This window comes from Micromonas pusilla (genome assembly GCF_000151265.4).
Source record: "Micromonas pusilla CCMP1545 genomic scaffold MICPUCscaffold_9, whole genome shotgun sequence".
NCBI classification, from domain to species: Eukaryota; Viridiplantae; Chlorophyta; class Mamiellophyceae; order Mamiellales; family Mamiellaceae; genus Micromonas; species Micromonas pusilla.
This window is the reverse complement of record NW_003315890.1, coordinates 95887-110743: the sequence shown is the minus strand read 5'-3', so window position 1 is coordinate 110743 and position 14857 is coordinate 95887. Positions and strand designations below refer to the sequence as shown.

Below are 14857 nucleotides of genomic sequence, written 5' to 3'. Positions count from 1 at the left end.
GCGATCGTCGCCGCCGCGCGCGGCGGCGGCGACGGCGGCGCGCGCCACGGCGTCGACGCGCGTCGGAAGGTGTCGTCCGACGCGTCGCGCTTTCGGCGTCCGCCGCGGAGGCTCTTCTTCTCTCGGACGCGAAAGAATCGGTCGTCGTCGTCCGCGCGCGCGCGCTCGCTCGCCGCGCGCGACGTCGACGCCGCGACGCTCGCTTCCGCGGCGGCGCGACGGCGCGTCGCCGCGAGGCATCTCGCGGCCGCGGACGCGACGTCCGCCCCTCGCCTCATGCCGCCGAGGTCCCTCCCGCGCGCCTCGCGGAATGTTAACACAATCTCGGTTTATCCGGAGAGAGGAAATTCGCTTTTTCTGTTGCCGTCGCGCGGACTGTACCGCGTCGCGCTGACGCCGTCGCGTCAGACCCCACGTCGCGTCGCACTCATCGCGCGGCCGACTCCGGGCTTCCGCGAGCGCCGCGCCGTCTATGTTCTTCTCGTCGATCTTCGCGGGCGCGACGACGCGGAGATCCGACGACGACGACGACGCGACGACGACGACGACGCGCGGAGGAGACGCGACGAATCGCGACGACGAAGATCTGATTCGTCCGGCCGCCGCCCAGACGCCGACGACGTCGTCGTCCCCCGCCGCCGACGACGACGCCGAACCGCCGCGGTGCTACTTCATCGTGCACAACATCGCGAAGAAGCACAACGTCGGGACGATCGCGCGATGCGCGACCGCGTTCGGCGTCCGCGCCGTCGTCCTCGTCGGCGCCAAGGCGTACAACACGTTCGGGTGCAAGGGCGCGTCGAATCACGTCGACTTTCTCCATTACCCGTCGCTCCACGCCGCGCGCGAGGGGCTCACGGCGCCGCCGCATCGCGTGAGGAAGATAATGGGCGTGGAGATCATGGACGACGCGGTCGCGATCGACGAGCGGCCTTTCGAGGGGAGCACCGCGTTCATCATGGGGAACGAGGGCGACGGGCTGACGGATGCGCAAAAGGCGATATGCGACGGCTTCGTGTACATCCGCCAGGTGCGCTACCACGGCGCGAGGCGAGGCGAGGCGAGGCCGCCGACGCTCTCGCTCGTCGTCCGACACGACGCGCGCTTTCTCTCTCTCTCTCTCTTTACATTCCGGCCACACAATGTGCCACGTCACCATACCCGATCTCCTGTCGGACGCGCGCTGACCGATCAAATCAAATCGCGCCCTTCGCGTCGGACGCGAACGACAGCACGGCGTCGGCACCGCGAGTCTCAACGTCTCCGTCGCCGCGTCGATCGTGATGCATCACTTCGCGCTGTGGGCGGCGTACCCCGAGCGCGGACGCGAGGGCGAGAAGTTCGTCGTCGCGGAGCGAAGGCTGAGGACGGCGAAGAGGGGGGTCGTCGGCGACGCGCCGGAGGAAGTTCGCGCGAGGAGAGCCGAGGCGGCGGTGAGACTGCTTCCCATACGTTCCCGTTCGCGTGTTGATCGTCGTTTCTTAAGGCGTTCTTTTCTCTCGCGCGTTATGAGCCTCATCACGTTTATACGTTCTCTTTGACACGTGGGAATGGTATCCACCAATCACATCCCCGACCGCGCGACTGACGCGCGTCTTCCTCCCTCGACCGCTCGCAGGCGGCGGCGGCGGCGGACGACGGGGACGCGCCGACGTTGGAGTGGTGACGCGGCGGCGGGAGGCGAACCGGCGCGGGAGGCGAACCGGCGGTGGCAGCGGCGGCGGCGGAGACGTCGAGGCGCCGCGCGGGGATACGTAGGTAGCAGAGTGTTAGTCAGTCAGTAAGTATATCTTATAGTTCAACGAGCGCGGAACGCGAGCGGGCGGGACCCGAAAACGGCGCGAAGGCTGTGAGAACCGCGCGCTCCGCTCTGCTCGCGTCGTCTCAGTTTTCCTCGCGCTGGTCCCCTCCCTCGCGCTCCGCCCGTCGCGTCGCATACATGCCTCCCGCGGACGTCATCGTCTTCTCCGCGGCGTACGGCAGCGCCGGGGACGTGCTCCCCTGCATCGCGCTCGCCGCGCGCGCGCGTCAGCGCGCGCCGCCCTCCGTCGGCGTCGTCGTCGTCGCGAACCCGCACTTCAAGGCGCGTTCACCCATCGCCCGGTTTCAACGTTTGATCGCTTCCCCTTTCAACTGAGCGGTGAATGCACTCCTTGTAGGACGCGGTCCACGCGGTCCCGGGTCTCGTCTTCGTCGGCGTGGGCGCCGCCGCGGCGTATCGCCATCTCCTCGACCGCCCCGAGGCGCGCGCGTCGACGCTGAAGCTCGTGCGGTGGTGGATGTCGCACCTGGGCGAGCACCACGCCGCGCTCGCCGCGCTCATCGCGGGGAAGCGGCGCGTCGCGCTCGTGTCGCACCCGCTGGTGCGAAGTCGCGGCCTGGTCACGTCCTTCGCCTTCCTTCAGTTCCTTTCGCTGCGGCCTCGACGTTGACGCTCGCGCGCCTCCCACCCTCCCTCCCTCCCACCCACAAAACACCCCCCAGGATCTCGCCGCGCGGTGTTACGAGGACTTCCATCGCGCGCGTCGCAAATCGTCTTGCGGCGCGCGCTTGCGCTGCGCGACGATCGTCCTCTCCCCCGCGCTGCTTCGATGCGACGACGTAACGCACGCGCCGTTCGGCGGCGGCCTCGTCGCGTCGGGGTGCCTTCGCGGTTTAAAGCACAGGATCAACGACGCGATCGTTGACCTCGCGTTCGCGCCGCAGCTGAACGCGCACCGAAAGCGTCTCAACCTGCCGCCGGCGAAGCGCGTGTATCACAAGTTCTTCCTATCGAGCGAGGTCGTCGCGGCGTTTCCGCCGTGGTTCGCGACGCCGAGCGCGCAGTGGCCGGAGGCGGGGGAAACCGTTTTCTTCGACCGTTTTCGTTTTCGTTTTCGCTCTCGTGCTCGTCTCCGCTCGTCTCGGCGCGCTCGTGATGACCGTGGTCGTAACGCTCGATATTTTACCGTTTTTATGATCTGATGTGAACGGCACCTAACGACCAGGGCGTACACCAGGTCGGCTTCCCCACAGACGACGACGGCGACGACGGCGACGACGGCGACGGCGGCGGCGGCGGCGGCGGCGACGGCGAGGCGGCGCTCGGCGAAGAGCTCAAGGCGCGTTCTATACACTGGTCCCCATACGACCGCGTTCGCGTGGTGAACGCCGATCCTTAAGGACTTTGCCCGTCGTTTCTCTCCGCCCACCCCTCGCTTTCAATCCCCGCTCTCGACGCCTTTCAACTTCAACTGACGCCTTTCAACTCCACCCCGACGTTCGCTCGTATGGAACGACCCTAAGGCGTGGCTCGCGTCGGGCGACCGCCCCGTCGCGTTCGCCGTCGGCAGCGGGAACCCCCCGCACGCGCGCGCGTTCTTCCGCGCCGCGCTCGAGTCGCTGAGGAGGACGAGGCGACGCGGGATCTTCCTCACGCGGCACCCGGACGCGCTGCCGCCGGGCGTGCGAACGTTGGACGGCGGCGGCGGCGGCGGCGGCGGCGGCGGCGGCGGCGGTGAGACTGCTTCCCATACGACCCCGTTCACGTGGTGCACGCCGTTCCTTAAGGACTTTTCCCGTCGTCACTCTTCACCCGCGCTTCCCTTTCAACGTTTGACCGGTAAGACGTTCGACTGACCGATCGCTTCACCCACGCAGGCGGCGGCGGCGGCGGCGTCGGCGGGACGGAAGCGGCGAAAGACGACGCGGACGTCTTCTACGCGCTGTACTCCCGCGTGTCGTCGTCGACGAAGAGATCTGCTACTAATATTTCTTCTTCTCCGCCAATAGACGTCGTCCACGTGTCGTTCGCGGACTTTAACGTCCTGCTCCCGAGGTGCGCCGCGTTGGCGCACAACGGAGGCGTCGGCACGTGCGCCGTCGCCGCGAAGACGGCGACGCCGCAGCTCGTCGTTCCCGCGTCGTTCGATCAGCCGGATAACGCTCGACGGTTGAGCGTTTTAGGCGTCGCGGCTATCGTGCCCAACGGCACGTTCATTAAACGGTCGCGCGCGAAGCACGTCGCGAGGGCGCTGGAGAAGGTGCTCGACCCCGCGAGCGGAATCAAACGCCGGTGCGAGGCGTTACGGGAGAAGATACGAAAGGGCGGCGAGGAAGTGAACGGCGGAGGGATGGACGCCGCCGCGGGGCACGTCCTCGCGCTGCTGAGTTAAATTGAGTTGAGTTGAATCGAATCGAATCGAAACCGAAGCGAGCGAGCGATCGATCGATCGACGGACGACGTCGTGTTGTTCGTGTCGTTTGACGTTTCATATTCTACGTTTTTTGTCGCGCGTCGTCGTCCAGTCGCGCGTCAGTCACGACGGGCTGATCGAGAGCGATATGGGGTCGCGCGCGGACGCCCCCGGTCGCGTTCGACCCCCCCCCGAACCCGACGCCCCGGCCCCGGCGGCGGCGGCGGCGCGCTTCGCGAGTCGCGCCGCGAGCGGCGGCGGCGCGTCGTTCTCGTCCACGGGCGGCGTCGACGCCGTCGCGCGCTCGTCGTCGTCGTCGTCGTCGTCGTCGTCGTCCGTGTCGTCCAAATCGTTCCAACGCGTCCCGTTCGCCCACGACGCGACGCGCGCGCGCTCCCTCTCCCTCTCCCTCTCCTCCCGAGCCGCCGCCGCCGCCGCCGCCGCCGCGCCGCCGCCGCCGCCGTCTTCTTCCTGCAACGTCCGCAGCGGCTCGCGCGGCGGCGGCGGCGGCCGCGACGCCTTCGCCTTCGCCGCCCCCGCGGCGACGACGTCGCCCCACGTCAACGCGACGTCGCACGCGGGGCATCGTCCTCGCGGCGGCAGCAGCGTCCGCGGCGCGAAGGCCGCGGCGACTGCCTCGCCGCTCTCCTCGTCATCCGCCGCCTCCTTCGCCGCGAGCTGGAAGAAGCGCGACGCCATGCACGACGGATGCGCGAGGACGCCGCATTCGCCGCAGCCGACGCGGCGGCGTTTGCGTTCGCGTCCGTCGCGGTCGCCGCGGTCGCCGCCGCGTCTCGACGAGAGCGTCTCGCCGCAGATCCCGCATCGTCGCCCGCCCCCTTCGCCACCGCCGCCGCGCGCGAGGCTGAGGCTGAGGCTGAGGCTGACGCTCGCGCTCTCGGACGCGCTCCTCGCCCCCCCGCCGCCTCCGCCCGCTCCCTCGAAAACGTCGTCGTCGTCGTCGCGGAACCGTTCGCCCATCCTCGCCTTCAGCTCCGCCATCGTCCCGCTCTCCATCTTGACGTGCCCCGGCGGTCGCTCGCACGTCTTCTCCGCCATCGCGCGGTGCTCCGGCGAGAGCCAGTGCACGGTCAGCGGCAGGTGCCGCCACGGCGAGAGGTGCAGCATCCCCATCAACAACTTAATCTTGTTCGCGGGCGAGGAGGACCGATCGGAGATCTTCAGCCGCGTCGCCGTCGCGCGCACCTTGGCGCTCGTCCTCGGGTTCTGCCACGCCCACTCGAACTGCAGCGCCTGGACGTCGCTGAGGAACCCGTGCACGACGACGAGCATCTCGCACGGTCGGAGCTTCCTCGTCTTCTTCGCGCCCGCGCTCAGCGCGCCGTTGTGCTGCCGGATCCTTCGCGGCGGGTTCACCGTGAACCCGACGTAGGACCGGCCCTTCATCGCGGGGTTCAGCGACGCGAGGAGGTAGCACCCGAAGAACGACGCGCCTCCTGGGGACGCGCCGGACTCGGGCGCCGTGGACGGCGCCATGGACGACGCGACGCGCGCGCGTCGCGGCGAGTGACGACGGGGTGGGTGCTGGGACTCGAACGCTCTTTCGCTTCAAACTGTCGCTTCAAACTGACGCTTCGCCCGGCGGCAAGTCTCCACAGTGTCGTCTCGAAAAAGAGGAGGACCCGTATACTGTATGCTGAATCCTGTCTATACCAGAAACCAGGGTTTACTCCCCTCTCGATGCAATTTGGCAGCGCTCGGAAAAATTTGGGGCAAGTTGTACAGAATGTTTGCTGCCTGCCACGATTTTAACAACGACGCGGCGCGGCCATTCGCGGACGCGCGAGAGGACGGACCCGCGCCCGCCGCCGTCGCGAGCACGACGCGAGACGCGTCCACGCGATGCCGTCGGCCCTCCTCGCGTCGTCGCCCGCGCCCCCGCGTCTCGCGCCGACCGCGCCGCGTCGCGCGCGCGACGATCGAGCGCGGACGAGTCGGCACGATGCTTCATCATCTTCATCGTCCTCGTCGTCGTCGCTCCGCCGCCGCCGCCGCCGCGTCTCTCCGCGCGGCGGCGGCGGCGGCGTCGCCGTCGCCGCGCTCCCCCCGAACAAAGAGTGGCCGCCGCCGGACGTCTGGGAAGATTTCCTCGACGCGGTGTCGTCCCAACACTGGGACGGACACGCGATCACGCTGCGACCGGGATCGGGCGCGATCGTGCCTCTGCCGTCGAGCGCGCTCCCGGACGCGCACGTCGCGCACGGCGTCGGCGTGAACCAGTGGGTCACGAGGACGTCCACCGCGCCGGAAGAAGAAGCGCGCGAAGGCGAAGGCGAAGGCGCAAGGGGCGCCCTCCCCGACGCGTTCTCGACGACGACGCGGTACCTCTACCCGGAAGCCGGGTGCGATTTCGGCAGAGAAGACGTCGCGCGCGAGCGCGTCGACGCGGGGCTGTGCGGCGGCGGACAGATGGGAAAGATGCTCATCGTCGACGGCGACTACGCGCACGGACCGCTCGTGTTGCCCGCGTGCGAGGTGGGCGCGAAGGTGCGGTTCGAGTTCGCGTTCGCGGCGCGCGCGGCGAACGCGCGAGGAGGCGAGCCGGAGGCGAAGAATCCCGACGGGAGGACGATCCCGCCGCCGCCGACGCGACGCGTGCGCATCGGCGTCACCGTGGAAGCGTCCCCGGGGTCAAAGAGGAACTGGCGCGCGAGCGAGATCGAGCTCGTGCGCGAGTCGAGGCGACGCGGCGGCGGCGAAGACGCGGACGCGGACGCCGACGCGGAACCGGAACCGGAAAAAGGCGAGACGCTCGGAGAGGACGACGTCGCGACCGGGAACTGGCGCGCGGTCTCCGGCGTGACGTTTCTCACCTGCGAGTCTCTGCTCTCGGACGATGACTACGAGGAGGCGTGGCTGGAGGAGCTCGAGAAGAGGAAACGCGCGGAGGAGGAGGCGGAGGCGGCGCGCGGGGCGGCGGCGGCGACGGCGCCGGCGAGGCTCAAGCGCGGCGGCGGCGGCGTCGGGCGAGGCCGAGTGAAGAAAGGCGACGACAAAGGCGGCGGCAAAGGCAAAGGCGACGCGACGACCGCGGCGACGCCGGTCGTCGTCCAGGGCGTCGTCGTCGACGACGACGACGAGGAGGGGAAAGAAACGGCCGCGGGAAAAGCGTTACGACCGCCGCCGGAGGATCTCGTAGTCGTCCCCACGTGGGCCGTCGCCGTCAAGGCGCCGTTCACCAGCGCGCACGAGTACGTGTTGGGGCCCAACTCTCCGCTCACGCTGCTCCCGATGCGCGCGTGGGTGCTCGTCGAGGCGATCGGCGACGAGCTCCTCGTGGAGTGCGGGATATACGCCGGGCGCGGCGGGTTAGGAGAGGACGGCGGGTGGGTTCCCGCGGCGACGGAGGGAGGCGACTCGGAGCCGCGCAGGGCGGCGGCGCGGCGGTACGAGCGGAACGGACGGTTCGCGTCCGCGTTCTTCGTGGAGGAGAGTCGAATGACCGCGGAGGAGCTGGAGAACGAGAAGGAGGACGGCGAGGGGGGGAAGCCGCTGTATTTTTAAGACGGACAGGACTGGACGTCAGATTTTTTTATTCATTCAGTTGAGTTTCTCTCGCGCAGCTGTCGACGCACGCCGACGCATCGCGCGCACTCGTCGTCGCGCGATGTCCTCGCGTCGAGGCAGCGCGCGCGGGTCGCGCCCGTCCTCCGCGCGAGCCCCGACGACGTACGAGCCGTTCTGGACGGACGAAGAGCCCGGCGCGGTGTCCGCGGAGGAGAAGCGCGAGATCGCGCGACGGCGCGCGGCCGCGCGAGCGGTGTACTCCGATCTGAGTCGGAACGGAGGCGTCCTGAGCAAGTCGCTGCGCCCCGCGTCGTCGCGGAGGCCGTCCTCGACGACGCCGACGCGACCGCCGCGGGCGTATCACTCCGCGCGATATCCCACCGCGGCGCCGCCGTCTCCGCCGCCGCCGCCGCCGCGCGCGTCGGCGCGGTCGAGGGCGACGCCGCGAGCGACGAACGATCCGACGCCGCGGCGAGCGTCGTCGTCGTCGCTCAAAAAATCGAAATCGAAATCGAAATCGCGCGACGACGACGACGACGACGCGACGAGCGCGTCGAAAACCGAACCGTCGCCGCCGCCCGTCGCGCGCGCGGCCGCGCACGCCGGAAGTGTCGTCGCCGGCGACGACGCCGCGCTGCAGAGGAAGCTGGAGGAGCTCGTGGGGATGCCCGCGGAAGCGTTCGTCGCGCAGATGGAGCGCTGGGTCGCGGACAGACGCGGCGGCGGCGGCGGCGGCGGCGGCGACGACGACGCCTCGACGACGACGGCGGCGGCGGCGGCGGCGACGAGCGGCGCGTCGACGGCCGCGGCGGCGATGGAGGAGACGCGACGCGTCCTCGCGGAGGCGGCGGCGGCGGACGCGCGACTGAAAGCCGCGGCGGCGGCGACGCCGGGGCCGCCGCGCGCTCGGCCGCGTCCGTACCCGCCGCGATACGACGTCGGTGACGGCGACGACGGCGTCGCCGCGACGACGACGTCTGTCGTCGGCGAGCGCGGCCGCGAGGCGCGCGTAGAGGACGCGGACGACGCGGACGCGGACGCGGACGCGGCGGCGGCGCGGCGTGGCGTGCGCCGAGACGACCGAGACGCCGCGACCGGCGGCGGCGGCGGCGGCGACGACGACGACGACCGGGACGACTTCACCGCGGAGACGAACGAGGCGTGGGCGCTGACGAAAGCGCGGCGGCTGGAGCTCCTCGAGCGGCAGCGCGCGCTGGCGAGCAAACTCGGGGACGCTCGGAGAGCGCAGAGGGAGGACGTCGACGCGCGGCTCGACGCGTTGACGAGCGCGCGACGCGGCGGCGGCGGCGACGACGCGAGCGATAGCGATGACGATGACGATGACGAGGACGACGACGACGACGACGACGACGACGACGACGACGACGACGACGACGACGAGGACGAAGCGGCGATCCGTTCACGCGCCGATGAGATCAGAAAGCTCGAAGACGCGCTCGTTCGTCTGAAGACCCGCCGCGGCGGCGGCGACGACGACGACGACGACGACGACGCGGCGGCGGCGGACGAATCTTCATCTCGCGACCGACTGCTCCCGCCGCGAACGCCCCCCCCCCCCCTGAGCCCCGGCGCGCGCGCGTTCTTCCAGCTCGTCAGCCCCGCGCGCGGGTCGCGGACGACGGAGCGGATCGTAGAGCGGAGCTCCGACGCCGCGACCGCGGACGTCACGATATCGGCGCCGACGTCCTCCGAGACGGCGGATCTCATCGCGGAGATGGAAGAGCGCGTGAAGCGTGCGCACGAGAGTCACCGATCGGCGTCGGCGGCGGCGTCGGCCGCGGCGGCGCGGTCTCCGCCGCCGCGCGCGAACGACGGAGAGACCGCGCGAGGGGTGGGGACCCGACGGGCGCGCGGGTTGAAACTTCTGAACCTCGCCGCCGCGCGCGGGGGCGAAACCGCCGCCGCGGCGTCTTCGGACTCGGACGACGCCGCCGGGCTGAGCCCTCCGAGCGCGGCGAGAAGAAGGCCGGCGCCGGAGCCGGAGCCGGGACGCGCGCCCGAAGCGCGCGTCAACCCGATCGCGAACGCGAACGTCTTCCGGCACCTCGTCGAATTCGACGGGAACGAGACGTCGTTCGGCGGTGGCGGCGGCGGCGGCGACAACGAGTTGGCTCGCGTGTTCGACGACGACGAGACGGGCGGGAAGCTGAAGAACGTGAAAGACTTTGGATCGCTCATGGACTACTGCTTCGACTGAGCGCGTCGCGTCGCGTCGCGGCGGGCGCGCGGCGGCGGACGAGAGAAGAAGAGACGGCGCGCCGCCCGTCGTCCGTCGTTTACGTCTACGCGTACATCGGCGGGCTTCTCGTATTAAAAGTAGATTTATTCTTCGCCGGCCGTCAACCGTCAACCCAACCCAACCCAACCCAACCAAACCATACCAAACCAAACGCACCCCTCCCCCGTCCCTCGCTCTCTTCTTCTTCCCCTTTGAACGCGCCTCATCAGTCGACGACGACCACCTTCAAGACGGCGCAGTCGTCGACGTCGTGCACGCCGACGATGCGGTCGCCGACGTCGCACAGCCCCGCGCTCTTCGCCTGCGCGATGGCGATCTCGAGGTAGTCCTTCGGCGACTCGAGGATCGCGTTCGTCGTGAACGGCACGACGCCTCGGTGCGCCAAGATTCTGCGGCAGACCCCTTCCGGGTCGTTCCCTTTGTGCGCGTGCTCGGGTCGCGGCGGGATCGCGAGGCACGCGATCGGCGCGGCGGGGCGGTACTGCGGGTCGTCGATCGTTGTGTACGCGAAGCGATGTCGGGGTGGCGTTCGGGGGCGCGTCAGTCGGAGTGGTCGTGGTGAGGCGTCGCGGCGGGCGCGGCGGGATAAAAAAAAAAAAAAAAAAACGACGTACGGGACCGGCGCGGGTTATAACGTGACGGGACGCGCCTTCGCGATGAGCGTCGCCGTCCTGCCGCTCTCGGCGAGGCACACGATGAGCTTCGCGCCCACCTTGTGCGCGGATCGCACCGCGGACGACGCGGTCGCCTCCACGGACGGCATCGGGATCGGCTGGTGGTCCATGAGGTTCTTGTACGTCGCGTAGTTGTCCACGTACGCCTCCGCCTCCGCGCAGATGTCCGCCATGACGGCGACGGCCTCGACGGGGTACTGCCCCGCGGCGGTTTCCCCGGAGAGCATGACGCAGTCGGTGCCGTCGAGGACGGCGTTGGCGACGTCCGTCGCCTCCGCGCGCGTCGGACGCGGCGCGCCGGTCATGGACTCGAGCATCTGCGTCGCGGTGACGACGAATTTGCCCGCTTCGTTGCACCGCTTGATCATGCGCTTTTGCGCGAGGAAAATCTGCTCCATGCGAATCTCCATCCCGAGGTCGCCGCGCGCGACCATGACGCCGTCGGATTCCGCGACGATGTCGTTGAAGTTATCGAGACCCTCCATGTTCTCCACCTTGCTGATGATGCGGATCGTCTTCGACGCCTCGGGCCCCAAAACCTCGCGGATGTGCGCGATGTCGCTGCCCTTTCTGACGAAACTCGCGGCGATGAAGTCCACCTGAGGGCCGTTCCATACAAAGCGATGTCGGGGTGGAGTTGAAAGGCGTCAGTTGAAGTTGAAAGGCATCGAGGGCGGGGGTTGAAAGCGAGGGACCCTGGGCGGAGAGAAACGACGGCAAAAGTCCTTAAGGATCGGCGTTCACCACGCCGACGCGGTCGTATGGGAACCAGTGTGAGATAGAACGCGCCTGATTCTTCACGCCCCAGTTGATGATGTCGTTCCTGTCCTTCTCCGTGATCGTCGGCAAGTCCACGTTCACGCCCGGGAGGTTCATGTTCTTCCTCTCCCCGAGCTTCGCGCTGTTCTCGCACTTCACCTGCACCGTCCCCTTCCCGACGTCGCACGAGAGCACCGTGAACGTGATGCTGCCGTCCGCGCACAAGATCTGAGACCCGGGCGCGACGTCTCTCGCGAGCGACGCGTACGACACCGCGATCAGATTCTTGTTCCCTTTGACGTCGTAGTCCGTCGTGAGCGTCACTTCGCTGTCCTTCTCGAGCATCACCGGCTCGCCGTGGTCGAGCATCCCCGTTCGGATCTCCGGCCCTTTCGTGTCGAGGAGAATCCCGCAGCGCGTGCCCAAGTTTTTACACGCGACGCGGACGTTATCGAGCGTCTCCTGGTGGTACTCGTGCGTCCCGTGCGAGAAGTTGAACCGCGCGATGTTCATCCCCGCCTTGAGCATCTTCTCGATGATTTGCACGTCGCGCGAGACCGGACCTAACGTGCAGATGATGTGCGTTTTATTCTTGTTCACGACCGCGCTCGCCGCGATCTTCGCGTGCTCGCGAAGGTCGTGCGACGACAGGTTCTCCAAGATGTGCTTCTCCTGAACCTCGAGCTTCGTGAGGTCGATGTACGACCCGTGATCGGGCATCTTCTTCAGGCCCATGAGGCCGCTTACCATCGCTCGCGGCGTTTCGTTTCGTTTCGTGCGCGTCGAGGCGAGGCGCGTCGAGGCGCGGCGCGTCGGTGTGTGCGGCGCGTGGGAGGACGAGCCACAGTTCGGATACCTTTCGCGATAACAAAAAGTGATGAACCGAGGGCTGTCATTCGCTGACGATTCGTACGAGCAAACACCTAGAGTAGTTTCGGCCGTACACGTACCAGCTCTCGGGGATGATGTGACATGACGTGATGATCGATCTCTCGGACGGTTCGGTAAATCGGGCTCGCGCGGCGCTCCCTCCCTCCCTCCCTCCCTCCTCTTCCTCCCCCGTCGTCGCATCGATAATGGCGCTCGCGCTCGCGTCTTGGACGACGCGCGCGGCGATCCACATCCGCGCCGCGCGCGGTGCGCGTCGCGGCGGCGCGCGGACGCCGCATCGCGCGCGAACGCGAACGACGACGCGCGCGGACGGCGCCGCGCACGTCGGCATCGTCTCGGAAGACCTCGTGGACGGCTCCTCGCTCGTCGCGACGCGACTCGCGCCGGAGCGCGGCGGCGCCTCCTCCGCCTCCTCCTCCTCCACGGCGTCCTCCGCCGCGGCGTCGATCCTGAGCGCGGACGACGTCGACGGCTCCTCCCTCGTCGCGACGCGACTCGCGCCGCAATCGCAATCGCGATCGCGACCGCCGCGCGATCCGTCCAGGCCTCTGCTGTACGTCTCCCCGACGTGCCCGTTCGCGCAGCGCGCGTGGATCGCGCTCCTGGAGAAGGACGTCGAGCACGACATCGTGTTCGAGGACCTGGCGAACAAGTCGGAGGACATGAAGGCTGCGTACGCGCTCGCGGGCGGCGCGGGAGACGCGAAGGTTCCGATCCTCGTGCATCAGGCGCGTTCTAATAAGTCGCACTGGTTCCCATACGACCGCGTCGGCGTGGTGAACGCCGATCCTTAAGGACTTTGCCCGGCGCATCTCTCCGCCCAGGGTCCCTCGCTTTCAATCCCGACATACCGCGTTACCTTTCAACTCCACCTGACGCCTTTCAACTCCACCCCGACATCGCTTTGAACGATGGAACGACCCTCAGGGAAAGACGATGATCGAGTCGGCGCCGGTGGCCAACTACGTCGCCGCCGCGTTCGACGGCGGACACGAGCTCCTCCCCACGACCGCGTCGGAGGAGTACGACGGGACGATGTTCGTGGACGCGTTCGGCGGCGTCGGCCCCGCGTTCTTCAAGTCTTTGCGCGCGACGAACGAGAAGGAGGTGGAAGACGGGTTGCGAGCCGTGCGCGACGCGCTGAAAAAGGCCGAGGCGAGTCGCCGGTCCACGCGTAACGTCTCCTCCCCGAGCGTTTCGTTTCGTTTCTTTCCTTTCATTTCCTTTCAACGCTCGACTGAAGACCGTTATGCTAACTACTACACCTCCGCTCCGCGTCTCTTTCGTCGACGCGTTCGTTCATCAGACGGCGCTCGCGCTTCGATCGAAAGAAAACGCCGACGGCCCGTTCGCGCTCGGTTCTCGGTACAGCGTCTACGACGTCGTCGCCTCCACGATCGCGCCGCGCGTGTCGATCGTGCTGCGGCACTACCGCGGCTTCTCGCTCGGCGCCGAGCTCGAAGCGATGGGGTTGACCAAGGTGAAGGCGTGGGCGGAGGCGTGCGCGGAGCGGCCGAGCATGAGGCGCACGCTGGAGGAGTTGGAGAGGGTGACGGGGAAAGACGTCGCGACGGCGTTCGTGGATCACTTCGATAAGTTCGTGTCGTGGAAGGGGCCGTAGTTGAAAGGCGTCAGTTGGCGTTGAAAGGCGCCGAGGACGGGGATTGAAAGCGAGTGGTGGGCGGAGAGATGCGACGGCGAAAGTCCTTAAGGATCGGCGTTCACCACGCCAACGCGGTTGTATGGGAACCAGTGTCGTGGAAGGGGCCGTAGTCGGATCGATCGGCGCGTCTCGTTATCGTTGTCATTCGTCCTTCGTCCTTCGGTTTATTTACGCCGGCGAGCGACGCCGCGCGAGCTAGGGCTACGTTCTGTTCGCGCGCTCCTACTGATGAGACTGAATCGAATCGATGTGATCGTCCCCGATCTCTCGAATCGAAACCGAGGGATCCGTCCGTCCGTCATCGTCACGACGACGGCTTCGTCTTCTTCTCTTCCTCCTCGAGCCCGTTCTCGCCCACGTCCACGCCGAGCTCTCTCAGCTTCGCCTCCGCGCGCTTCCTCCGCGCCGTCTCCGCCTCGAGCCGCTCCCCGAGCTCGTCGCACCGCATGTAGATCGTGTTCAGCTCCACCTGTCTTCGCTGCTCCTCTTTCCTCTTGTCGAAGCAATCGAGGCAGAGTTCGTGCGCTTTGCACGCGACGGAGTACCCCGGGTACTCGTCCGCGAACTCGAAGTCGAACTCGACGGCGCACCAGCGGCAGTACCCGCTCGCGGGGTACGGCATCGCGGCTGGTCGCGCGCGGCGCGACCGCGGACGCCGGGGCGTCGACCTATTCTTCTGTCTGGTGACGATGACGTCTCCGGTCGCCGCTACCGTGCCCGTACTCGTAGCCCTACTCGTACAGTACTACAGTATGACTAATTGCTCGTACACGTACGTACACATCGTGCGGCGACGAGCGCGCAGGAGACGAGACAGGACGCGGACGTCGCGCACACGTCGACGTCGCGCACACCGCGCGCCATGACCGCGCGTCTCCTCTGCGCGAGGTCCCTCGCGATCGCGTCG

General features: G+C 68.1%; 7 protein-coding genes across 7 annotated transcripts; 4 read left to right on the top strand and 3 right to left on the bottom strand.

Annotated features, from left to right (window-relative positions):
• Positions 1-667: 667 nt before the first annotated feature.
• Positions 668-1421, top strand: MICPUCDRAFT_7192 (uncharacterized protein; the record flags this gene model as incomplete). Its single annotated transcript, XM_003061066.1, has 2 exons — positions 668-1030; positions 1233-1421. Coding segments are annotated over 2 exons (552 nt in total), but the record flags the coding sequence as incomplete, so codon positions are not given.
• Positions 1422-2279: 858 nt separating this feature from the next.
• Positions 2280-4154, top strand: MICPUCDRAFT_60515 (glycosyltransferase family 1 protein; the record flags this gene model as incomplete). Its single annotated transcript, XM_003061065.1, has 4 exons — positions 2280-2381; positions 2485-2847; positions 3286-3601; positions 3640-4154. 4 exons carry the CDS (start codon positions 2280-2282, stop codon positions 4152-4154), a joined length of 1296 nt encoding a protein of 431 aa, XP_003061111.1.
• A 1026-nt stretch (positions 4155-5180) lies between these two features.
• On the bottom strand, positions 5181-5621 carry MICPUCDRAFT_7646 (uncharacterized protein; the record flags this gene model as incomplete). Its single annotated transcript, XM_003060808.1, has 1 exon — positions 5181-5621. A coding segment is annotated over one exon (441 nt), but the record flags the coding sequence as incomplete, so codon positions are not given.
• A 417-nt stretch (positions 5622-6038) lies between these two features.
• On the top strand, positions 6039-9921 carry MICPUCDRAFT_41168 (uncharacterized protein; the record flags this gene model as incomplete). Its single annotated transcript, XM_003061064.1, has 2 exons — positions 6039-7629; positions 7760-9921. 2 exons carry the CDS (start codon positions 6039-6041, stop codon positions 9919-9921), a joined length of 3753 nt encoding a protein of 1250 aa, XP_003061110.1.
• A 247-nt stretch (positions 9922-10168) lies between these two features.
• On the bottom strand, positions 10169-12116 carry MICPUCDRAFT_19660 (uncharacterized protein; the record flags this gene model as incomplete). The annotated part of the gene is made up of 3 exons (XM_003060807.1): positions 10169-10444; positions 10604-11216; positions 11407-12116. The coding sequence occupies 3 exons, from the start codon at positions 12114-12116 to the stop codon at positions 10169-10171; spliced, it is 1599 nt and encodes a 532-aa protein (XP_003060853.1).
• Positions 12117-12472: 356 nt separating this feature from the next.
• Positions 12473-13908, top strand: MICPUCDRAFT_41166 (uncharacterized protein; the record flags this gene model as incomplete). The annotated part of the gene is made up of 3 exons (XM_003061063.1): positions 12473-12994; positions 13215-13481; positions 13594-13908. The coding sequence occupies 3 exons, from the start codon at positions 12473-12475 to the stop codon at positions 13906-13908; spliced, it is 1104 nt and encodes a 367-aa protein (XP_003061109.1).
• A 346-nt stretch (positions 13909-14254) lies between these two features.
• MICPUCDRAFT_60508 (uncharacterized protein) lies at positions 14255-14572 on the bottom strand (the record flags this gene model as incomplete). The annotated part of the gene is made up of 1 exon (XM_003060806.1): positions 14255-14572. One exon carries the CDS (start codon positions 14570-14572, stop codon positions 14255-14257), a length of 318 nt encoding a protein of 105 aa, XP_003060852.1.
• Between the last annotated feature and the right edge of the window lie 285 nt (positions 14573-14857).